The 25,968-nt window shown below is 46.6% G+C and overlaps 1 protein-coding gene across 2 annotated transcripts in view; it reads right to left on the bottom strand.

The window, feature by feature from the left end:
- SPTB (spectrin beta, erythrocytic) overlaps positions 1 to 25,968 on the bottom strand; it is a 125,310-nt gene that overhangs the window by 60,193 nt on the left and 39,149 nt on the right. Inside the window, exons 2-3 of one of the 2 annotated variants that reach the window (XM_067028321.1) lie at positions 17,821 to 17,964; positions 6,328 to 6,526 (exon numbers count right to left, since the gene is read on the bottom strand). In XM_067028321.1, coding sequence (XP_066884422.1) covers positions 6,328 to 6,475 — 148 coding nt within the window. In that variant the 5' untranslated portion in view covers positions 6,476 to 6,526; positions 17,821 to 17,964. The remainder of the gene's footprint in view (positions 1 to 6,327; positions 6,527 to 17,820; positions 17,965 to 25,968) is intronic. The other variant, XM_059059047.2, reaches the window with a different exon arrangement.

Raw genomic sequence — 25,968 nt, 5'->3', positions numbered from 1 at the left:
GGGCAACAGCTGTGGTTCTGCAAAGCATTCTCAAAGAGGAGGAACAGCTTTTATCAAGAGGGGACAATGGGAGAAAGTGTTATGTCCTGGGCAGGGGAAACTGCCCCGGAGCACACAGTGCAGGTGGCACACTGGCCTCCCTTGTAGGTTGGTCTACACAGGGAACTGGCAGGTTTCTCTGCACAGTGGACTGTCTCAGGGGAAGAAGAAGAACTCACAATGGCTGACCTCCAAGAGAGAGCTGCTGAGCCAATTATTTTTTTCTTCTGACAGCTCATTAAAATGATTGCTGATGGCTAAAGATATTTCTGTGAATAGTACATTTCCCCAATATCTAGTCTCTAAATAGAACTCTACTCCATGTTTTGAAATCTGAGAAGAAAACATTTTAAAGACTTCTCGTTAATGACACCATCTTTGTTCTCACAGGTAGCTTAAGAGAGACATTTGGGCCATGCACACCTGATGCCTTGGTCTCCAGCAGCTGGTTTTGAAACCGTCAACTTAACAGGCTGCCAAGAAGCTGCTGATCCCTCCTGGCACAACTGTGATGGAATCCTGCTCCCTGAAAGAAATCATTCACCCTTTGGACACAAAGCCCTTCTCACACAACTGGGGCACCTGGGCTCAGAGTCATCCTGGTGCAGGTGGGGTGAGACTAAGCATCACTTTTTGCCACCAGAGTCAGGAAGGAGTCCATACCACCCTCTCTGGGGAGTTTCCGGAGGGTCCAGGCCGGTGGGCAGGGAGTGCCAGGGTCTGAGGGCCACTGTCCTAAGGCTCTGATGGAATACCTGCCAGTCACCGAACTTAACCTTGGGGCCTGGGCACAGTGGGTCTGGAAGACATTCAAGCTTCAGAGTGGCAGCAACCATGTGCTTCAGAGTACAGGGACACGGCCTGCAGTGCACCCGCTGCCCTGTTGCGTTCTCTGAACTGTCTTAAAGCAACCTCACCTCTGGCCTCACCTCATTTCTAGTAAGAAGGCTACAAAGAGAGAATGTGGAAAGGAAGCACGTCTCTAGTTTGAAACACGACTTGGATTCTGATTTAAAGGCAAAAGCAGAGCGGGCTACACAATGTTGTGCATTTTGTCTTAAAAGGGAGGCTCTGTGTAGTTTGTCCCTTAGTAATTGTTTAATGAGCCAAAAAAGGGGAGAAAGGACGTGTCGGGTCCTCCCCTCCTCACAGCCTCCTCAGGAGACCCCAGCCTGCTCTCTGCACTGCAACCTTCCAGATGCCTCTGCACCAATGAGCTGGAAATCACGCAGCAGGCGGCACTTGGGATGCGGGGAGGCTGAGCTGTGTGTGTGCATGAGGCAGGCAGGGGATGTGGGATGGAGGCTAATGCACAAGGTTTCTCTTTTCAGGGCATCTTTCCGTTGTCTTCCTCCAAACCCCCACCCCCACCCCCGCCCAGTGCGGCCACATCTGCCCCGAGGCAGCATCCTCCCCCAAATCACAGGGGTACACAACCAGGTGCGAGGGTGGGTGTGCGCAGGCAGAGGCCTCCTCTGGGATGAGGAAAGAGATCACAAAGGGCAGGCATTCTGGCCAAAAGTTCCCTGCAGCCTGCAGCGCTTTGTCCCTCATTCAGACCCGCAAATGTTTGCCTAATGGCGCCCAGTATGAAGGACAGGAAATGGGGTGAATGGCGATGAGGATGGCTCGAGGAGACACTGGGAGCTTTTTTTTTTACTGAAACACGAAGGCTGGAACCTCTTGGAGGGATAGGAACTTGGGCTTTCCAGCTGCTCCCCTTCCTCTAACTTTCAAAGCAAGTCTGAAAAGTAGGAGGGTGCCAGAGGCAGTCACCAAAGCTCGAGAATGGCCTCCCGTTCAGGAAGAAGCCTCAGGACTTAGCCACCACTGAACAGCAGGAAGCCCTGCCAGCTTTAGAGGCTGACACTGAAAGCAACATCTGTCCAGGGACCTACCTGCAAATATTCCTGCTGGGCCCCCAACCCTCCCCTTGGCATGCCAAGGTCAAATCCATCCTCATCCAGGAGCCTCCTGCAGTGTTTTCTTACCCACCTCCCCTTTCACTTTAGTCAGGCTGATCCAGTTTCGAATCCAGAGTAATTCATTCTGGAGAGGAGTCAGGTATTTGTATACCAACGTGGCAGTTTCCAGGCAGAATAACTAGATGGCTTGTTTATTTTGGCCCTGGGAGGAAGAGCCGTGAATGGTCTGAAAGGCTGAATAGGGAATGCTTCCTTTGCAGCTGAGAGGAAGATGACTTAAGAGGCAGAATAGATGGAGTCCAGCTAACCAAATGCAAGTCTTCTAACCACAGGTCGCTAAGCAGAGAAGGACCAGCCACACTAGGAAGAGCATCTAACAAGGCCTCATCATCCTCTGGTTTCTTGGGCCTTCCTGTCACCCAGCCGATGGCAGACACACACCTGGGATCTAGGCTGGATGCCTTTGGAGAAAGATCTGCACAGCAGCGGGCTTAATCCCCATGGCCATTGGGTTCCTGGGGACCAAGCCAAGAGCTCAAAGTGCAAGCATTAGCCTAATTTCACTGGTCCCTGGCTCTTTTTTCCAACCCAAGCCTTCTAAGACGAAGGAGGGTGGGGGTTAAGAGGGAAGAAACTGGCCCTGGAACAGACCAAGGTAACTGGGACATTGACTGAGCTGATGAACTTGAATATCTGAAGTTGGGAGAAGAGAAGGGACAGAAAGATACTATTCCTGGGAGTTCCCTGGCGGTCCAGTGGTTAGGACTCAGAGCTTCCACTGCCAAGGGCCCAGGTTCAATCCCTGGTGGGGGGACTAAGATCCCACAAGCTGCAAGGCCAAAAAATAAAAAGAAAGATACTATTCCTAAGAAGATTTCCTGTAAATACTAATATTCACCTAGTATTTTATTAATAAAATAACTTTCATAAACCTTATCTTACTTGATCTTCACAACAACCTTGGGAAAATACTACTGTCTTCATTGTGTAAAACAGGAGATTGGGGGCTTCCCTGGTGGTGCAGTGGTTAAGAATCCGCCTGCCAATGCAGGGGACACGGGTTTGAGCCCTGGCCCGGGAAGATCCCACATGCCACAGAACAACTAAACCCGTGCGCCACAACTACTGAGCCTGTGCTCTAGAGCCCACGAGCCACAACTACTGAGCCCCTGTGCCACAACTACTGAAGCCCGCGTGCCTAGAGTCAGTGCTCCCAACAAGAGAAGCCACCTCAATGAGAAGCCCGCACATCGCAACGAAGAGTAGCCCCGGCTCGCAGCAACTAGAGAAAGCCTGCATGCAGCAACGAAGACCCAACGCAGCTAAAAATAAAATAAATTTATAAAAAGAAAAACCCAGGAGATTGACTGAACTGTCTTCCATGGCAGTAGCATTAGCAGTGGAACCAGGACCTCAATCTGGGTCTGTGACATTTTCCTCCTCATCCCAAGACCTTCGATTTGAGATGGAAAAGACCAGGCCAACATCTCCAATGCTGCCATGTATACCTACAAAGCAGATCACCGCCATCTTTTAAGAAATACAGGGCTGCACGCTTTCCTTGCCATAGTACTCCTGGGAGTGGGGGAGTGGCCTCAGAGCACGCTGGAATAATAGGGACCAAAGGCAGCTTCTGCCTCCTAAGCCTCTTTGGAAAGGCTGACCCCGCCTAGACTGCCAAGGCAGCCCCAAAGACGGCACTGAAGAGAAAAACGTCAAGAAGTTAAAACCAGTGGGAAGGTGGGTGTGGGAGACTGACGCTCCCTTTCTCTGCTCTGCCTACCCAGCCACTCTACTTTGGACCTTCTCAAAGCTTTAGCTTCTCCCACAGGTCACTGAGAGTGGGCTCTCAGGAGAGGAAATTCAGTAAACTGGTTAGGGTTTTCTTTGTTTTAAAAAATCCTGAATGGACCCCAAACTTGCATGTTTACTTGTTAGCCAGATGTTCTAAGTGACTAAGATCCAGGCATGCAACTCTACAGTCTGCGGTTCTGCTCCTTCTGGGGGGCTTTCAGATGCTTTGATAGATGAGATGCACACTCGTAGTGAGGAACAGGCAAGGCTGATGGAGGCCCTTTCCTGCTCAACCCAGTTCCACTAGTTCCCCAGGCCACGCATCAATCAGGCCAGATTACCATACAGACTGGCCAACTGGACCAACTCTTAGCCCATCGGCCTGTCAGAACCACACACACCCTTCAATCCCCGGCCCCAGGGCCACCTCTTCCATAGACAAGTCCCTGATGCTCCCTGCATCTCCCCCTTTGTTCTCTCATTGCTATTTAATTATGTGTCTTTCCCATAGTTCTTCTCTAATTCTACTCATGCTAATTAATTATGAACATTGTTCATTTCCCTAATAGATCATAAACTCCTCAGAGATAGATACTATGTTGAATCCAACTCCGTGTTCCCCTCCTCTCCACATTCATGTCTGGGTAGGGGTTTAGCTTTACACAGAGTAGGAATGTCATTGATAATTGTTAAAATGGAATTTACCTTGATTTCTTAAAAAACAGGTTACCTGTGAAACACAAAAGACAGCCCCACTCCTCAAGCTGTTCTTTGGCAAACTTTATGGAATACAGTACCGCTCTCCCTCCAGCTGTATCCCAGGGTCACTGCAGCCAGACCCAGCCAGCATGAGACACAAAGAAGGTCACCAGACTGGCAAAGGCAAGGGTTCCAAGTTTGGTTATTCAAAGAGGTTAAAATTACATTGGGGTTGGTGCCATCATACAACCCCTAGGAAAACCAAGGAAGGATTTTGTGGGGTACGGGATGGTGAGGAGGAGATGAAGGAAGAAGAAAGGGAGTTTCCTGCAAAGAGCAAGGACCAAAAGGGTGATGACTGAGACCTGAAAAGATTCTCCACCATGACAAGGGAATGAGCTACCCCATCCCTTTTACAGGGATGGGAAACCCAGACACTCCTGAGGTGAAATGTCATCATGGTCTCAGAGGGGCCCTGCTCATGACTCAAGGTCAGTTGGAGACCCAGGCACCTAGGAAGAGAGTGGAGGGAGAGAAGGTGGAAGAGAACCACAAGGAACCTCAGAGAGGGCCATGAGCAAGGGGCAGTGGGGGAATCATCCCAGAGAGTGCTTATGGGAAAGCGGCGCCCTTCAAACAAGGCAGAAGATGGAACAATCAATGATGGGGGAAACAAGTCTAATCTGGGCCCATCACTGGTAGAGCAGGTGAAGGAATCCACCCCTTTCCCAGTTTAGACCCATACACCACCCCATGTAACCCAAACTCTCTTTATTGGTCAAGGACTTAGGGTCAGAACATAGCTACCCTGGGCAGGGATCCAGGGAGGCAGTGGTCACAAGGGCTGAAGCAGGGGAAAATCCCAAGAATCAGATCTCAGCCAGCAGGGAGAGGAGAAGCCATTTCTACTAGAGATTAAAGATTCTCTCTCTCTCTCTCTCTCTCTCTCTCTCTCTCTCTCTCTCTCTCTCTCTCTCTCTCTCTCCCCCCCCCCTCCCTCTCTCAGACACACACACACAAATCTATTATGAACCTGCTAAGTAAAACTCTAATTCCAGGGACTTCCCTGGTGGCGCAGTGGTTAAGAATCCACCTGCCAGTGCAGAGGACACGGGTTCGAACCCTGCTCCAGGAAGATCCCACATGCCGTGGAGCAACTGAGCCCGTGCGCCACAACTACTGAGCCTGCGCTCTAGAGCCTGCGCTCCACAAGAGAAGCCACCGTAGTGAGTAGCCCACGCACTGCAATGAAGAGTAGCCCCCGCTCGCCACAACTAGAGAAAGCTTGCGCACAGCAACGAAGACCCAACGCAGCCAAAAATAAATAAATTCATTTTTTAAAAAATCTAATTCCAGTTTGATAAGAGGTTTAGTCCAGAAAATCCTCCTTTCTGAGGCAGTGTGGGGAAGATGTTATCTGTTCTCAGTTTCCTATCGAATCACCCTTTCCTTTCGGGGCCACAGAGAAGATGACGACAGTTCCTCTATCTAGGACCAGGCAGGGGATCGAGGTACATGATGAGGTCCATGCACCTCTGGCCGGCTATCCCGCCCCTCACACTCTCCTTCGCCCAGACCTTCTTTTACTTCCGACTTTGGACACAGGTCATTCAGGACAGAGGCTGAGGCCAAGGGCCCACCTGGCAGCACCTCACACCTGGGAGGAAGTGGGGGACATGTGGGAGGAGAGGGTGCCTGACCTGTGCTCCCTCCCGAGGGGCCCTGCCCTCTGAGCCACGCAGCCACGTCTCCATCACACCCTGCTAGGGCTCACGCCGATGCACACAGGGGATTCACCACAGGCGGGAAGGGCAGTGAACCTTGGGATTAGGAGAGCGGCTCCCCTAACTGCCACAGCCCCAAAGAGTACCTGCTAAGGCCTTGATCCGGGACCTCTCAAAGAGCCTGGCTGAGCTGTTGTCATTATCCAGCTCATCGTCCGGGGCATCCCAGCGGGCATTGATCCGGCTGTACGGTGGCTGGTTGCCCACGTTTTCAAACTCCGTGGCCGATGTCATGTCAGCAGGCTCTCAGCAGCTACGCCTGCCTCAGTCTTCATGGAAGGGTCCCTAGGGGCGGACAGCAACATAGTCAGAGGGTTAGTGCCCACCCCCTTGGACTTTGTCTCAGGGGAAACTTATTTGGAGTGTCCAACAGGATTAGATCCTGCGGGAGCAGCACACGGTGCCCTCTGCCTGGCCATGCTTCCTACCCAGGGTCTCCAGGTTGTCAGGTATAAAAAAAATAATGCAGCAGCAGCAGCAACGATAAGCTGCATGCAGCAAGGGTCAGGACAGCCAGCAGGTGGAGACGTCAGTCGCAGGCAGGCCCGCTGCCTCCAAACCCGCTGCCGTGGCCACCGAGGGGGCTGGCTCTCCTGGGAGTCCGAGGCTGGCATGGACGAGCTGGGAATAGCAGCCCCACCCTGTGGACTGGGGCCAGGACCCAACCTGGCGGGGAGGTGGGGACAGGGCAGGAGAGGGGAGAAGCTGGGAGTTGGCTGAGTCTGACTCAACCATGAATGAGTGGGGAGAGAGGAGAGCATGAGCTTTAAGATGCCACTGGTGCCACCAGCCCCGGCAGCTGCCCTGGGGAAAGTTAACTCCACCCAGTGGCTGCCCAAGAGCCCTCCGAGTTCTTTCCCTGCAGCAAACATTCAGAAAGCTGGGCTCTTGGTTTTGCCTTCTCTGAAGTACGCCCAGGTGCTTGGACAAGCTCTCCTGTCGCATCCCAGGCATGATGGTGGTGTGGGGTGGTGAGGGGATCCCACCGACAGTGGAGCTGTGTGTGTTCATCTGTGCCATGAACATGGGCATCGGGAGCCCTGGGTTCCTCACTCGCCTGTCATTCATTCACGATACTCACTCATTCATGATTATTTCAAATATGCGCCAAGTCCCTACGAGGTGGCAGGCACTGTGCCAGGCAATTATGAGTAAGACAGGAAGGGCCCTGTCCTTGTGGAGCTTATACTCTGGCAGCAAGACAGATGATTGAAGAAGTAGTTACAATAAGGTGTGATGCTGTGCCACAACTCGGAAAGGATGAGGGAGTGTGAGGGACTCGTGCTAGAGGCTGGGTATCCGGGGAAGGAGAGTTTAAGCTGATTCCTAGAGGAAGCTTGGAGGCATCCTATAAAGGGATAGTTGGAAAGGAACGGGTCCAAACAAAAGGAATAAAGAGCAGGTGCACTGTTCTGAAGGTAAGAAAGGGCGTGGCAAAACTTAGGAACCTTATGATGTAACTGGAGGTGAGGGCAAGGTCAGAGAGAAAAGCAGGACAGGAGGCTAAAGAGGCCAGGCTGGGTCCTGAATGTCCTGGGCTTTTGGAACAAGACTGGCTTCCCTTCAGTCTTAACTTCCTCCCCTGTACCTGCCCTTCAGTCCTCTCCCCAGGGAGCTTACGGGACTCCAAGATCCAGTCTGTGACACAGAACGGGGAGTCCAGGGCCTTCCTATCCAAGAGGACAAAAGGGGTGGGAGTAGGGGAGGCTGTGAGGCAGACAAATGACAAGTGTCGACAGCGAGTGAGCTGTGAGGTAAGCCACTCTCTCCCGGAGCGCGTGCATACACACGCTCACCACCCAAGCAGGCACATGCTTGAGGAAGAAGTGAAGCCAGTTCACCAATCCAAGCGTGACTGCAGCGCCAGAGCCCTTACTTTTCAGACAGAATCACTTCAGGCTCTTTTCCCCCCATCTGATTAATCAATCCCACCGCAGGCCTTTGAGGTAAGACAGGAGGAGCTGGAATTATCCACCCTAACTGCATAAGCGAGGAAACCAAGGCCTCCTAGGATGAGGCCTCCCCGAGGTCATCTTGGGAATTACTGCTGCAGCCAGGAAGAGGCCAAACTGGGAAGGGGCCACTTTATGAAAGCAGGTGGGGAAAGAACAAGTTACACGGGGACAGAGGGCATTCCCCGGTTTCCAGGGCTTGGCCAAGGTGTTTGCTACTCATGCGGCGGGCAGGGGGTGGGGTGCGGGAGGATGAAGGCAGGGGAGCCAGCCATCACCCCACCGGGTACCCGCCGTGATCCCAGGCCTGGGATCCAGCACACCTGCATCCCTTCTGACAGCCTGTAGTCTTGCACAGACGTGCTGCTTCCAGGGCTGAGATGTCCCACTCGGCTGGCCCCACAGAGGTGGCTGGGACGGCCCTCCCCCTTCCCCCCTCCACCACGCCCTTCCCTACTTCCCTTAAGGGAAACCGCCACCAGCTTGGAGCTGTGAGTGGGGAGGGGCTGACAGGTTGACCGCTGGCCCCTGAGCAGGGCCGAGCTGCCAGATGCAGAAGGCGAGGTGAGATCAGATCGTGCGTGCAGGAGGTAACCAGACCCTGGCTCTCCTTCTCGTCTCAGGCTATTTTTAAGAGTGGCTGAGCGGGGCCCAGGCCCGCGGGGCCCAGGGAGTGAGATTACCTTTGCCGCGGCTCCGTAAATAAGTCTGCCCCAGAAAGATGAGCCTGAGCGGGCAGACCAGCAGGACCGGGCGTTCAAGACAAGACTGATGGCCCCGGGAGCAGAAGAGCAGCCACTCGACAGCAAGTCACCCTGCTTAAAAACCCCCGTGCCGCCTGCGACTGCAGCTTGGAGGAGGCTGCAGCCAGGCAGCGGCTCTGACGGAACGTGAAAAAAAACACACGTGCGCGTCTGAACACACAACGCGAGGTGTTTTTTTTTTTTCTTTCTTTTTTTTAGAAGGGTCAGGTCCCTGAAGACAAACACCAAGGAAAGAGATTCAGAAACCAAAGAGAGGCCCTCTTCCTCTTGCCCCCTCTCCCAGCCACGCCCACCCCAGCGGCCTGCCCAGATGGCATCCCATCAGGGCCAAGGGGCTGGAGGCTGGGCTAGTGTGCCCAGCGGCAAGGGGGAGAAGCAGGTGTGAGAGGCAGAAGAGAAGAAAGTAAGAAAACAGGGAAGCTACAGATGGTTATTCCAGGAAAATAAAACAAAACAAAATATGCCTAAAACCAAATTCAACCCAGGGTCACCCATAACTGTCAAAACGGCCCTTCAAAGACATGGCAATAAAGAAACCACCATGACTGAAAAGAACAGCATAGGCTGGGGACACATGGTGGGGACACCTAACCAAATGGGGGGGGTCATGGAAATGACATTTAAGTTGTTATCGGAGGGGAACGTGGAGCCAAGGTGATTCAGTCACGTTTTTAAGGATATAAGTCATCTATGCAGCCAGACTGGCCCTCCATGAGTATGGCAGACGGCAATTCCATGGCTAAAAATAGGCCCCAAATTGCACCTCCCTTCCCTGCCAGCCCACCCAGGAAAAAAGGTATAAGAAGTAGTTCCATGTCCATTTACTCCCCAGATCACCCTGAAGCCCCCTAGAAGCCCTTCTCGCAACCCACCAGACCCTCGTCAGACTGTAGGTGGGTCTTCTGTGGTCTGTGGGACTCCGCGCCCAGGAGAGCCCACCTTCCCTGTGCATCAACCTGGCTCTCCAGCAGCAGGGTGGGCCCGTCTCCAAAAGCACAGTCCGAGGCTCAGCCTCACACGGCGAGCTTCTGCCGCCCCCTGACCCCAGGTTACACTTTGAGTGGGATGGGTCCCTAGAAGACTTGCCCACAGCTCAGTACTGAAAAGCTCATGTGATCGCACAGTGCACTCACTTGCAGAAGGAATGCCTGCCTGGGAAATGGATTTCACAACATCACTGATGCAACCCACAGCTCTGCCCTTCGCTCATGTGCCCAGGGACCCGTCCGCTTCTGAGATCAGGTGTTAGGCCTCGGAATTTCAAGCCCACGTGCCATGCTCAGTTAATTCCCAGGGCGGGTAGGAACCCAGGTGGTGGCTGCCGTGGCAGCTCCTTTCCCAGCCTGCAGGGTTCTGCCAGAGTGCTAGGTAGAGCTCACTTCAGCCCTTCCCATAGCGCTGAGCAGCAGAGGATGGGTGTTCTTCTCTTTCCCTCCCAACCCTATCCCCTCTTTCCTGTACCACACAAACGTGAGCAGCAACAACGTCCAGGAGTGAGAAATGGGGGAGATACAGGCTGATGCTGTGTTTGCTTAGCAGGGTCACCGGTGCAGGATACTGCAGTAGCTTGAATACAGTCTTCCTTAACCAGAGAATTTAGACCTTCTCTATCTTTATTTTCTCTTTAGCTGTAAGGTTTGACCCCCTCACTTGCTTCCTATTTTGTTCTGCCCCTTTATGCTACCCCAAACCTGCTTTTAACATGTTTTGGTACTATGGCAACCCAGGTCAAAAGACTAAATCCTAAAGTTTCCCTGGAAATTTTCTGCCAATGCTTTTACCAAAACAGAACATTCTTCTACTCTCTTTGATCATAATCTCATTGCATATTCATAGACAACTTAAAGAATAGTTAAATACATAAACACTGGGCTTCCCTGGTGGCGCAGTGGTTGAGAATCCGCCTGACGATGCAGGGGATACGGGTTCGTGCCCCGGTCTGGGAAGATCCCACGTGCCGCGGAGCGGCTGGGCCCGTGAGCTGTGGCCGCTGAGCCTGCGCATCCGGAGCCTTTGCCCCGCAAAGGGAGAGGCCACAACAGTGAGAGGCCCGCATACCACAAAAACCACACACACACACAAAAAAAAAAAAAAAAAAAAAAAAAAAAATACATAAACACTCACTAAAACAGCAGGAGAATCAGTGAGCTGCCCAGTGCAGGGTACTCTAAGTCTATAGCCAGCCCCAACTTCCTCCCCATCCCCATCTCCAGCCTGGAACCTCCATCCGTCTAGCAGACGTCTCCACCTAGAAATTACGGCTCAGTCCCATTACGGCTAAGACTGAGCACACGGCTCCCAGCACAGCAGAGTAGGGGAGTTTCAGGACCATAGGGTGACAATGAGGCCCGGGCAAGCATATCACCTGTGGGTGAACTTTCCAGCAGGTGGACATCACCAGCAGTGCCTGCGACAAGCTGCTGCCTCTCCCCAGAGCACACTCTGCTTTCCCACATTCTACCGTTCCCATTCTGACCCAGCCTGGCTTCCAGTCCATAATTAGGAGGGTGTGGTTTGGGGGTTCTTAAAGCCTCAAGATTCCTATCCATGGCTGCCACCATCAAGGACGCCCATACATTTGCAACATCCTGGTCCACTGCTGTTTGGTCATTTTAATCCTTCTGTTCCAGTTGCTGTCACCAGGCAGGGACTTCAGGCCCACATATCACAACTCATCTGCCCTCATCATGGAAAAATCTCCTACTAAGAAATGGCTTCGGTCATGCTGCAGCTGCTTGGATGGGGGAGGAGGGGAGGGATCATGGCCCCAACAGTTCTTACAGGGATTTGAATGGGGAACAGGTGCTGCTCAGCTCTGATATAGGGATTGGCCCATCAGTCCTCTATCTTAACACCACCTATCAGCACCTCACCTCCAACACAGAGGCAAATGTCCACTGGGAATGATTAAAGGAGAGAGGAGAGATGGTCCTTTTAATATACGTAATTTTCAAAGATTATCTTCTCTTGGGATTCTTGGGCTCCATAGCTACATGTACAGAAAGCTATTACAACCCAGTCCTACTTCTTATCCCTCCCAACTCATTTCTTTCAAGATAGTCGCTGGCCTCCTCACCCCAAATAAGTAGTAATTCTACGATAGTTGAATTGAAAAGCTGAATGCCCAATTTCTGTTCTTCCAAGAAGACTTTTCTAGAATACCCACAGTTACCTCTCTCTTCTCTGATGAAAACTGCACAGGGAGGTAGTGTGGCCTCAACGTTCAAAGTGGTCAAGAATAGGCTGAAATACTATGGACTGGGAGAAAATATTTGCAAATGATGCAACTGACAAGGGCTTAATTTTCAAAATATACAAACAGCTCATACAACTCAACAACAAAGAAACAAACAACCCAATCAAAAAATGGACAAAAGACCTAAATAGACATTTCTCCAAAGAAGACATACAGATGGCCAACAGGTGCATGAAAAGATGCTCAACATCGCTAATTATTAGAGAAATGCAAATCAAAACTACAATGAGGTATCACCTCACACCAGTCAGAATGGCCATCATTAAAAAGTCTACAAATAACAAATGCTGGGGAGGGTGTGGAGAAAAGGGAATCTTCCTACACTGCTGCTGGGAATGTAAATTGGTGCAGCCACTATGGAGAACAGTATGGAAGTTCCTTAAAATACTAAAAATAGAGTTGCCATATGATCCAGCAATCCCACTCCTGGGCATATATCCGGACAAAGCTATAATTCAAGAAGATGCATGCACTATTCACAATAGCCAAGGCATGGAAACAGCCTAAATGTCCATCGACAAGTGAATGGATAAAGAAGATGTGTTACATATATACAATGGAATACTACCCAGCCATAAAAAAGAATGAAATAATGCCATTTGCAGCAACATGGATGGACCTAGAGATTATCATACTAAGTGATGTAAGTTAGACAGAGAAAGACAAATATATGATATCACTTATATGTGAAGTCTAAAATATGACACAAATGAACTTATCTACAAAACAGACTCACTGACATAGAAAACAAACTTATGGTTATCAAAGGGGAAAGGGGTGAGGGAGGGGTAAATTAAGAGTTTGGGATTAGCAAATACAAACTACTATATATAAAATAGATAAACAACAAGGTCCTACTGTATAGCACAGAGAACTATATTCAATATCCTGTAATAAACCATAATGGAAAAGAATATGAAAAAGTATATATGTATATGCATAATTGAATCACTCTGCTGTACACCAGAAACTAACACAACATTGTAAAATCAACTATACTTCAATAAAATAAATTCTGAAAAAAGAATAGGTTGAAATAATTAATTTGAAATAAAAGCTGAGATATTTCTCATGAAACAACTGATTCAGAAAAGATAATCAAAAAATAAAACCATTAGATAACAGATTGATGGAGAACTATACAATGGAATCAAGTTCCCAACACCTGAATTCACTGATGAGTTTTAGCATCACTAAGAATAAGACAATGAAATACTGTGTGTCTCCAGATATGATGCAATATGAAGGACATCATGGCCTATAACATTCTTGCTAAAAAAGTTGAACCTCAATCTGATTAAGTCTGTAGAGCTAATTTCCCACTTACAGGAATTATAGGAGATTGATAGACAAGTTAAATGACAACATGAGGAAGCAAAGAGGCAGATCCAGAAGGCGGGTCATTTTGCAGACAACCAACTCCACTTCTTCAACAAGTCAATGGCATTAAAACAAACAGACTGAAAAAGAGGCAGAGGGTAGGGACTGCTGTAGATGAAAAGAGACTTAGGAGATATAATAGCGAATGTAACATGTATTTTGTTTGGAATTTGAATCAAACAACACCAAAACACATTTTTTTAGACAACCAGGGGTATCTGAATTATAGACTCAATAGTGGATAATGACCAGGAATTATAGTCAATTATGTTAGGTGTGATCATGGCTTTGAGGTTATGTTACCATGGCCCTAGCATCTAGTATGGTCTGGCTTCTTCCTCCCAGTCCAAGCTCATCCCTCACCACATGCCCTACATGCATCCTGCAAGTCTCCTTTTGGTTCTTAACTGGCATCCACACCTCAGGCTGCCTCCTCCCCACCCTACCCCAGCTCTTGTGCACATTGTTCCCTTGGCCTGGAACACTTCCTGGAGCATCTTTGCATGTCTGGCTCTTCCTCCTTCCTCAGGTCTCCTCTTAGGTATCACTTCCTGTGGAAGTCCTCCCCAAGTACCACATCTAAGCTAAGTCCTTTGTCATCCTCAGTCTGGGCACTTTGCTTGACCCCTTCATAAATTGCAATTATTCATACATCTGTTGGTTTACTTTTGTTTTTGCCTCTCCCTGCCTAGACTGTAGAGGTTCCTTTCAGGCAGCTGCAAGGCTATCTTATTCATTATTGTATTCCAGTGCCTAGCACTGTGCTTGGGACATAGAGGTGCTCAGCAAATATTCTCCTCCTCCTAGAGACCTAAGCTCAAACTCTGGAGCCTCTATCCCACCTTATTCCTTGATCCATGCAGTACTCATTCACATAGCCCACTTATGTGCATTGAGCACTTATTCAATATTGATTCATCACCACGGCCATTCATTAAGCCTCTGTAAAGTGTCTTCCATCCATCACTCCTTTATGTCCTAAGGCTTCCACTTCACTCCAGGCCCTTACCGTTTCCCGCCTGGACTTGGGTAATGGTCCAACTTTGTCTGTTTGGGGCCTCTTCAATCCATCCTACACAGCCCTCCTCATAATGACTCACCTCTACTCCACAGCTTTCAGCAACTCTCTAATGCACAGTCTAATCCAGGGTCCTACACCAGTCGGTGCTGAGCTCATACTCTTTCTTATGCCAACTCTGCTCCAACCAAGAGGGTCCACGTGTCCTGCACCCCCCACCTTTGTACCATGTGCCTCTACAACTTTATTTGTGCCACATCCCATATGCTGAAATTTAGGCACCTCTCCTTGCAATTTAAAACAAATATAACTTTCAAACATTTAGAAACACAATATAACGTTTTCCTAGAATAGGAAGGATGTCACCTTACCCCTCCTATTCAACTCCATGGATCCTCCACCGCTTCTATGACCAGCAAGTGGAGGGGGCAGTCACGGTGGGCTCAGGGAAAGCTGCTGATGATCTGTGCAACGACCCTCCCTCCTCAGTCCTGCTCCCTCCCCCAGTCTCATTTTTATTGCTGGGTGAGGCCAGATCCTCACTATCGTTCCTTTTGGCCATCTTTCCAATCCTGGGAAGAAGATGAATCTTTAGCTTTTTCTCCCTTCCATCTTCATTTTAATATGTTCAAGTCTTTCTCATCTTAAGTAAAACTCCTCCTTTCCATCCTTTCTTTCCTCCCTTTCAAAGCCAAATTTCTTGACAAAGTTGCCAAGAATAAGAACAGGTGATTTACAGAAGAGGAAATCCAAAAGGCTAAGACCCTAAAAAGAGATACGCAAGTTCATTAGCTAACCACGAAATGCTGATTAAAATAAGGAGACACCAGAGGCAAACATTAGCAAGCTGGATAACATGAGGTTTAGATGGTGGTGTGCAGCAGATACCTTGTGTACTACTGGTGGGAGTGTGGAGTGGCCCAGTCATTCTGGAAGGCAGTGTGCAGTTCTCAGGCAGGTTACGTATCTACAACCCTGTTCCTAGGCATACAGACCAAAGAAATTCTCATACAGGTTAAAAAGGGGACACATGCAAGGAAGTTCACTGCAGCATTGACTGTGGCAGTGGGGAAGTGAAGATAACCTATGTGTCCATCACTGGGGGATGGACAGTAAAATGTGGCGAATGTACACATGGAGGACACATGGCAGCATTGGAGGATCTTAAAAAATAGTGGATAAAATAAAGAAACAGAATGAGATCTATAACACACCACTGAATAATTTCAAAACATATGCACATAAAACAGTATACATATTATAAGGATACAAATAAAAGAAAAACTCTTAAACACATGAAAATGGTTGTCTCTAGGTGGACTTAGGGAAATGGAAAAGGGAAATGGAGATAAAAGGAAACCAACCAACAAACCAGGGGAGGTGCCCTGCCTAGAAAATGAAGATGATGAACTGAGAGGTATGATGAGGCCTCTGCTCCTAAAGTAAAAATAGATACAGTGTATTTAACTATATTCATGAGAACTTCCTCATCCCATAACAACTCACTCCTTACTGCACTGAAAGCGGGCTTCCCTATCAGTTCATGAAGCTATTCTTGAACTATTCTTGAAGCTATTCACTGACACCTCCCTTCCTTGTTCCTTAAAACAATAGATGCTTTTCAGGTCTTATCTTGACTTCTCAGAAGCCTTAAGCTCTGTTAGCCAGTTCCAAAATTTCCTGAAACCATTTCCTTTGTCTTCCAGGACATGCTCCTTGTTCTCCTTTAACTCTCTGGCCTTTCTCCTTGGTCTGCTCTAAGGGCTACTCTTCCTCTACCTGTCCCTTGAAAGGTGATGTTCCCCAGAGTTCTGTCCTGGGCCCCCCTTACATTCTTCCTCTGTCTACTTGCTCTTTTTAGACAATCTCCTGCATTCCCATGACCCGAACGACCACCTCGCGTGAATGACTTCATGACCTTCATCTTGCATGACCTCTCCGCAACGCCCATCCATCACATCCAACTGCCTTCTGAACATCCACCTGGAAGGCCCACAGGCCTCTCACACTCAGCATAACTCCCAGTTGACTTTATCACCAACCCAGTCCCAGTCCTTCCTGCCATGTTCCTAGTCCATCAATATCCCAATGGCCCAAACCCAAACCTGGGGTGATAGAACCAAGTATTCATCAACTCAGTCCCCTCGATGTCTCTCAAATCTCCATTCTTCTCTGCCTCCACTGCTCCCTTTCACTTCTCTCCACTGTCATTTCAAGTCTAGTGGTTTCCTGCTGATTTCTTTGTACCCATATTTGCCCTTTTGCCTACCAGCCTGACCTATCCTCTACACTGTGGCCAGAAAGATCATCTTAGAATATAAATATGAGGTCACTTCCATACTTTAATAGCTCCTCTCTATCTCAGAAGAAAGTTTAAAACCCATCATAAATCAGAGTCAAAGCCCTTTGTGATCTATACCCTACCTGAACACTATTCTATCCAACCCTCCCTACTTCTGCAACTCTACTTTCCAGCCATAACGAACTCTATTCAGGTCCCCAGCTCTCTCTGGACACGCTCTTTGCACATGCTGTTCCCTAAGCCTGGAACACACTCCCTCTTTTTCAGAATACTTTCTTATCCTTCAGAACTCGTCTTAGCCTTTGCTTTCTTCGAGAAAGCTCCCCATCTCCACCCCCATCCCCTCCAGCAATGGGAGATGGGAGCACTTCCTCCAGGCTCCCAGCACACTGAGCGCTCATTGTCTTCAAAGCACTTAGCCACAATATAGGAGAATAATCTATTTTTCTGTCTTTCCCAATAGATCATAAGCTACTTGAAGCCAGGGACATCCTTAGTCATTCCTTTTGTCCCAATTGCCCAGCATAATGCCAGGTACAGGAAATGGGGATAAAAAATACTGAACAAATGGGTGAGAACTGAGAAATGCAGAGTACTGCTCCCAAAGAGGACAAGAGCAGCTCCTGCAGAGGACACACTATTTGGAGGCCAATTTGGAGGTCAAGGTGGTGAAGGGGCTGGAAACGTGGCATGTAGCAGGAGTGCTGTGGATGCAGGCTGGTCATCGATGCCCTGACAGTGTCACTGTTGCCCTTGCGCCTCAATCTCACATTCCCACTGTCTCTTCCTCTTTTGCTGGACTGTAGTGGCGAAAGAACAGGCAGTGGCAACGGGGCCCAACGCCTACGATCCAACCTTGAAACCTTTCAGAGCAGCTCCGACTCAACCCACACCTCAATTTTCTCACCCGAAACATTGATGAAAGCAGCCGTTCTCACCCAGAACTCTTCTAGACAGGGAAGCCCCACTCCACTTAGCTGAGAAGTCTTTTATATATCCTTTCTTGTGTCACAGAAACATCAGTCATAGAATGGTTTCTATCCGTACAGCTCTGCTACACAAAGAGATCTATTTTAAAAGTTGAACCTATAAATAATATGTTATGGGTGCCAATTCGGTATTCATTCATGTTAGAGCTTTTAAAATAATTCAGTGAAAATTAATCTTTTAAAAGTTGCTCAGGCCCACAAGGACTCCTGAGGGGATGGGTGCTGGCTGGAGGATTTTCCCAACTTTGGCCAGGGCGTGAGCCTGGTGCAGTGGGGCTGTCCTCTGGACACATACAGGAAGCTGCCTGCAAGGCTCCAGTCTCGCAGCAAAGACAAGTGCAGCCTTTCCAGGCTTGGCAGAGCCTGTCCTCCTGTGCACAACCTCTGCTCAGAGAGCACCTCTCGGCCACGAGAATCTGTTTCAGCCTCCTTCCCTGGACTCTGCTGATGGGGACACACCAGCTGCTGGCTCATGCAGTCACTCTGTCACCCACGGTCCTCAGGAAAAAGACTTGGCTCTTTACACAACTGTGAGCAAAGCCCAAGGCTAGGAAGGGAACCTGGAATTTACTAAGAGCATTATATACATTGCCCCCATTTAACACACACCTATACTCACAAACTATTAGATATTATTACTGTTATTACTGCTATTAGTATTATTGTCCCTATTCTATCAAAACAGCAGACCTGGGTTGAAATCCTAACTCTTGTCCTTAACTTAGTAGTCGTGTGCTCTTCTATAAGTCACTCAACCACTCTGTACCTCAGTTTCTCCACGTGTAAAATGAGGGAAATACCCTGTGCTTCCACGGCACAGGATAGGGCCTACCAATGTCCAAATTCTACTCTTTCTACACGCGGCTTGGAGGCATCTTCCAGTCACCCCTATGGTTAGGTGTGGCTGTGTGATTGAATGAGCATAAGGGACACCACTTCAAGGCCTTAGCCATAAAAATCTTCCCCATAATTCCTCATTCTTTCCCCTAAACTCCTAGGACCTAAGGGGCCAAGATGAGAGGAATTTGATTTCCTGGATGACTGTGGGGAACAAAGTCTCCCACTCAATTTATACCCATTGACTCATCTATGATGTGAGCCAGAAATAAAATTTATTTTACAGTTCCTTATTAGAGCAGTTAGGATACCAAAATCAACCTACCCACCACTTACCACATAAAGCTGTTGTACAGATTATAGGAAGTTATATGAAAATGATGTATTAACCATAGAGTACTCTATAACACCAAGGTATAGTTATTTACAAAGAAAATGCAGTCTTTCTTAGTATCAAGTTTGTGGGTCTGTTCAACACACATACTCTCACAGCAAAAAGGAAAGTACACAGTAGAAGGAGTCTATTGTCATTATCCAATTGCCCCTTCTGCACATGTCTTTCCCTTTTACCCCTGCCTCAAGCATCCAAGCTCTCTCAACCTCCCTTGATGCCAGGTTCCTCCACTGAGTTGAATGACCCAAGTGGAACTCCTCCTTCAGACCCACTTCCATCCCTACTTCAAAACAAAATTGACTTTGACAACCTAATTCCCTATCATAGTCAACTCCTCAAAGGGAAGGATGCCATTTTCACCTCAGAGTTCTCTGCACATGGTAGGGACTCAATTTTAGTACATGTTAATTGGATGAAACGGATGTATCTACTTTCCCAAGGGGCAGAGTATCTTTCCCAGGGAACACATCTTAATAAGCACCTTACAGAAATAGATCACCTTATTCAAAGGATGCATATGAAAGAGACAGTGTAGGAGCCAAATCAGACAAATAGGTGAGAAATGGTTGGTCAGACAGGTTACTCAGCATGTTCAAATTGTGTGAGGGAGGGAACTGTGTATGGCACCTACAGGGAAAGCCAACTTTGCCTAGAGAGCCCTTGAAAAGTATAGCCTTAACTTAATGTACAACCTGTGCTACGAAGTAAACCCTGGGTGGGAGAAGGAACTGTCCAAAGTTAAAGAAGGTGGCAAGAAGGGTGCAGAATGAGGCCCTATTTCCTGCCTTCTAGAGTTACACTCAGAACTCTTAGACTAACTGCTGGCCTGACCATAACCAAGGACTTTGATGAATTTTCCAACACTATTCTAGTACCCTGTATCTGACTACAGAATCAAGACAAGCATTCACATGTAGGTTGGCACTGTTTATTCATTAATTCAACAATTTTTTATTGAACAAACCAGCCCCCACAAAACTCATGAAATATTGAGATATAAATAGAACAAAATATGTGCAAGATCAGTAGGCTGAAAACTACAAAACACTGATGAAAGAATTTGAGTCTAATAAATGGAGAGATATACCATGCCCATGGAATGGAAGATTCAATATTATTAAGAAGTCAATTTTCCTGAAACTGATCTACAAATTCAGTGCAATGCCAATCAAAATACCCACAGGGTTTTTTTTTTTTAGAAATCAACAAGTTGATTCTAAATTTTCTATTGAAATACAAAGAAAATAGAATAGCAAAACCATTTTGTAAAAAGAACAAAACCGGAGGATTCACATTACCTGATTTCAACACTTACCATAAAGCTACAGCCATCATGATAGCATAGTATGGCAAAAGGACAGACATACAGATCAATGGACTAAAGTCCAGAAACAGACTGACATATATATATAGTCAAACAATTATTGTCAAAGGTGCAAAAACAATGTAACAGAGAAAGGGTAGTCTTTTTCAACAAATGGGTGCAGAACAACTAGACATCAAATGAAAAATAAAGTGAACCTATACCTATACCTTACACCACATACAGAATTTAAGCTAAAATGGATTATGACCTAAATGTAAAACCTGAAACTTCTAGAAAAAAAAAACAGAAGAAAATCTTTGTAAAGTTGGGTTAAGCAAAATATTTTAGATACAGCACCAAAAGTATGATCCATAGAAGATCGAGTATTATAAAATAAAAAATTGATTAATCTGACCACCAAAAATAAAAATGTCTGCTCTTTGAAAGATATTAAAAATACAAGTTGCAGACTGGGAGAAAATACTTGTAAAACACATGTCTGATAAAGGACTTATATTTAGAATATATAAAGAACTCTCAAAACTCAATTTTTTAAAAAGGAAAAAACTCATTAATTTAAAAAAAGCCTCAATTAAAAATGAGCAAAAGTTTGGTTTTTTAAAAAATAAATTTATTTATTTTTGGCTGTGTTGGGTCTTCATTGCAGTGTGCGGGCTTCTCACTGTGGTGGCTTCTCTTATTGTGGAGCACGGGCTCTAGGCACGTGGGCTTCAGTAGTTGTGGCAGGCGGGCTCAGTAGTTGTGGCTCTCAGGCTCTAGAGTGCAGGCTCAGTAGTTGTGGTGCACGGGCTTAGTTGCTCCACGACATGTGGGATCTTCCTGGACCAGGGCTTGAACCCGTGTCCCCTGCATTGGCAGGCGGATTCTTAACCACTGCACCACCAGGGAAGCCCGAGCAAAAGTTTTATACAGATGTTTCATCAAAAGATACGCGGATGGCAAATAAGCACATGAAGAGCTCAATTTCATTCATCATTAGGGAAATGCAAATTAAAACTACAATAAGATATCACTACGTGCCTATTAGAATGGCTTTAAAAAAAACTGACAACAAGTGTTGGTCAGGATGCAGAGCAACTAGAACTCTCAAACATTGCTGGTGGGAATGCAAAACAGTACAGCCACTCTGGAAAAGAATTTGGCAGTTTCTTACAAAATTAAACATACATTTACCATATGACCCAGCAATCCTACTCCTGGGTATTTTTACCCTAGAGAACTAAAAACTTAGGTTCACACAAAATGTAAATGTTTATAGTTTATGGTGGCGCAGTGGTTGAGAGTCCGCCTGCCGATGCAAGGGACACGGGTTTATGCCCCGGTCCGGGAAGATCCCACATGCCGCGGAGCGGCTGGGCCCGTGAGCCATGGCCACTGAGCCTGCGCGTCCAGACCCTGTGCTCTGCAACGGGAGAGGCCACAACAGTGAGAGGCCCGCGTATGGCAAAAAAAAAAAAAAAAAAAAAAAATGTTTATAGCAGCTTTACTCATAATGACCCCAAATTAGACACAACCTGTTTATTAACTGGTGAATGGATAAACCAACAGTGGTACCTCCACGCAATGAAATACTACTCAGTGATTAAAAAAAGAACTGATAAATTAGACACAACATGAATGAATCACAAATGCATTATGCTAAGTGAAAGAAGCTGGACACATAAAGCTGCATACTGTATGATTCAATTTATATGAAGTTTTGGAAAAAGCAAATCTATAAGGACAGAAAACAAACCCGTGGTTGACAACGGTTAGGGTTGAAGAAAGGGGCTGACAACAAAGGAGCATGAGGGAATTTTGGAGGGTGATTGTGGTGGTGGTTATACCACTGTGTGTATTTGTCAACACCTATAATAATGTACACTGAAAAGTGTAAATTTTACTGTATGTAAACTATTCCTCAATAAATTTTAAAACAAAATACTGAAACTAAAAACATAAACATAAATAAAAAGACTAAAAACATATATTTATTGAGTACCTACTATGTGCAGGTGCATTGTTATGAACTGCTTTGACAATAGTGATATAGAATAATTATTACAATTTATTTTAAAATAATGAGAGGGTTTTCCCCAGCAAGGTACTATAATGGAGGATATAAATGTGGTAGAGGCACAGATTCTGCCCTCAGGTTGCCTAAGACGTGGATATAAGTAATGATAAAACAAAATAGAATTAGGTAAGTGTGAAGAGAGAGACATAAATAAAATACCACAGGAGTTCAGAGACAGGAGAGAATACTGAATGCTGGAGAAACCAGAGAAGGCTTCACGGAAGAGATGCCATTTGAGTTGGGTGCTGTTGACAGGAAGTGGTGATTTTATTGTCCAGGTAAACAGTGTTTATCAGAAAGTTTTCTCACATACTTTCTCTTTGATCCTTCTAACAACCTGGGAAACAGGGTAGGAGTGGGGGAGATACTATTAATCGCAGTTTCAGTTAAACAAACTAAGACTTTGAGATCAAGTTCCTTGCCTAACACTTGGGCGGCAAAGCTAAGGCTTAAACTCAGGTCTTCTGAGAGTTCGGTTCACTCTCTTCCCAGATGGTACACCCATCTAGAAGGAAAGTTCTTCCTTCTTATGATATCAAGAGTGACTGCTAATGGTGCCATTTCCACCTTCGGATCTCTCTAAGAGAATGGGTTACTTCTAGACGTTCTGGCCACTGAGAACACCCCTACAAGGCTAAAATGCTTGTTTGAGTCTTTCCTGCATGTGGAATGAGAGCCAGCAGAGGGGAGATTTTCTGTGGCATTGGTTTAAACTCAAGGTTTAAATGTCTCAAAGTATCTTTTATAAATACTAAAAAAAACCAAAAGCCTTGAAAGTTACAAGGATAATATGGACTGCTTCAGGGCTTCCCTGGTGGCTCAGTGGTTGAGAATCTGCCTGCCCGTGCAGGGGACACAGGTTTGAGCCCTGGCCTGGGAGGATAACACATGCCGCGGAGCAACTAGGCCCGTGAGCCACAAGTACTGAGCCTGCGCATCTGGAGCCTGTGCCCTGCAACGAGAGGCCACAGCAGTGAAAGGCCCGCACGCCGCAATGAAGAGTAGCCCCCGCTTGCCGCAACTAGAGAAAGCCCTGGCACAGTAACGAAGACCCAACACAGCCAAAAATAAATAAATAAATTTATTTTTTAAAAAAATATGGACTGCTTCAAATGCATGGTCATATACATAACCCTGAAATTATTTAAGACGTGACCCCAGACCTTACAGGGCAAATTACTCTTGGAGGGGATCAGCTCCCCCAAAGAACTCTGAAGCTATTCCAAGAAGCTTTCTTGTGACCTGAAGGAGGACACCTGTTCACATGCTTCATCTGGCTGAGTCTCTTATCCGTCATTCCTTCACGCGTGTGAGAGTTTATCTGGCACACACTGAGCTCCTCGCTCTGGAGCCTGTCTACATGCCAACCACTAGGCTAGCGATCACATTTCTCTGGGGAAGAAACAATACCAGGGAGATGTAAATGGCTTCTACATTTTGCTGCTGCTATCTCAATCCTTTTTGTTCATTGCTAATTAAAAAAAATAATGAGACAGTGCCGTTATGAGCGGAAATTAATTTAACCAAATATTTTCCGAATGGATACTATATATGTGTTCATAATGAGATGGTCCCTGTCCTCAAGGATCTTACAGTCAGGCAGGTTATGCAAACATTTCTCATTGGCAAAACTGGAGAAACTTCTTTCTCCTTTCTGAGTTCTGGTTTTCTCATCTGGATACTAGGGAGTAAATTTCTCCAGCTATTAAGCAGTTGTCATCAAAAACATTTACTGAGAATTTAACTCACGCTAGACACTGCACCTTATAAACACCATCACATGAAATCCTCAGAACAACCCTGTGAGGCAGCCACTCCTTTTTTTGATTGAAGCATAGTTGCTATACAACATTATATAAGTTACAGGTATACGATATAGTGATTCACAATTTTTAAAGGTTATACTCCATTGATAGCTATTATAAAATATTGGCTATATTCCCCGTGTTGTACAATATATCCTTGTAGTTTATTTTATACCTAATAGTTTGTACCTCTTACTTCCCTACCCCTATATTGCCCCCTCCCCCTTCCCTCTCCCCACTGGTAATGACTAGTTTGCTCTCTATCTCTGTGTCTGTTTCTTTTTTGTTATATTCACTAGTTTGCTGTATTTTTAAGTTTCCACATATAAGTGACATAATACAGGATTTGTCTTTCTCTGTCTGACTTATTTCACTTAGCACAATACCCTCCAAGGCCATCCATGTTGTTGCAAATGGCAAAATTCCATTCTTTTTTTTATGGCTGAGTAGTAGTCTATTGTGTATACACACCACATCGTCCTTATCCATTCACCTCTTGATGGACACCTAGGTTGCCTACATTTTGGCAACTGCAAATAATGCTGCTATGAACATTGGGGGTACACGTATCTTTTCAAATGAGTGTTTCTATTCCTTTTGGATATATACCCAGGAGTGGAATTGCTGGGTCATATTTTTAGTTTTTTGAGAAACATCTATACCGTTTTCCACAGTGGCTGTAACAATTTACATTCCCAGCAAAAGTGTAGGAGGGTTACCTTTTCTCCACATCCTCACCAACATTTGTTATTTGTGGTTTTTGATGATGGCCATTCTGACAGGTGTGAGGTGATATCTCACTGTGGTTTTGATTTGCATTTCCCTGATGATTAGCAATGTTGAGCATCTTTTCATGTGCCTGTTGGCCATCTGCAGGTCCTCTTTGGAAAAATGTCTATTCAGGTCTTCTGCCCATTTTTTAATTGAGTTGTTTGGTTTTTTTATGTTGGGTTGTATGAGTTGTTTATATATGTTGGATATTAATCCCTTACCGGTCACGTCCTTTGCAAAATTTTCTCCCATTCAGTAGGTTGCCTTTTTGTTTTGTCAGTGGTTTCTTTTGCTGTGCAAAAGATTTTAAGTTTACTTAGGTCCGTTTGTTTATAACTCCTATTATCCCCATTTTATAGGTGAGGACACTGAGGCTTAGAGAGTTCGGTGATTTGCCCCGTCCATTGGCCAGTAAGAGCCAGGATTCAACCTCAGCCAGTCAGGCTCAGAGCCCCTGCCCTTAACCACTGTGATCATAGCCCTGCCTGACCTGAGCCCTACACAGGAAGGAATGAGAGATCAAAGAAGCAGGATGCCTATAAACAGTTTTAAAATCATCTGGGACAGATTCGTCCACATTCAGCTCAACACCAGGCAACAAGAACATCAAGAAAGGCAACAGGAAAGAAAGATGATCTACATTGGGAGGCCAAGAGGCCCTTTAAGGTCACAGTTAATCCAACCCTGAGATTGCAGAACACAAATACACTGGGTCTCTAGCAGGCATCAGACCCACATTTCCTCTGAGGATCTCCAAGCACCTTTTCCCCCAGAGTCGTCACAGACACAGAGAGGATAGGAAAGCAAGGTGGGGTAATTTTCCCAGAACAAACAAGTGGCAGCGTCGGAAGGGAAATGTCTGTGTTGAACCCCCCA

The sequence above is a fragment of the Kogia breviceps genome, chromosome 3 (assembly GCF_026419965.1).
Source record: "Kogia breviceps isolate mKogBre1 chromosome 3, mKogBre1 haplotype 1, whole genome shotgun sequence".
NCBI classification, from domain to species: domain Eukaryota; kingdom Metazoa; phylum Chordata; class Mammalia; order Artiodactyla; family Physeteridae; genus Kogia; species Kogia breviceps.
This window is presented reverse-complemented; position numbering and strand designations above follow the sequence as displayed.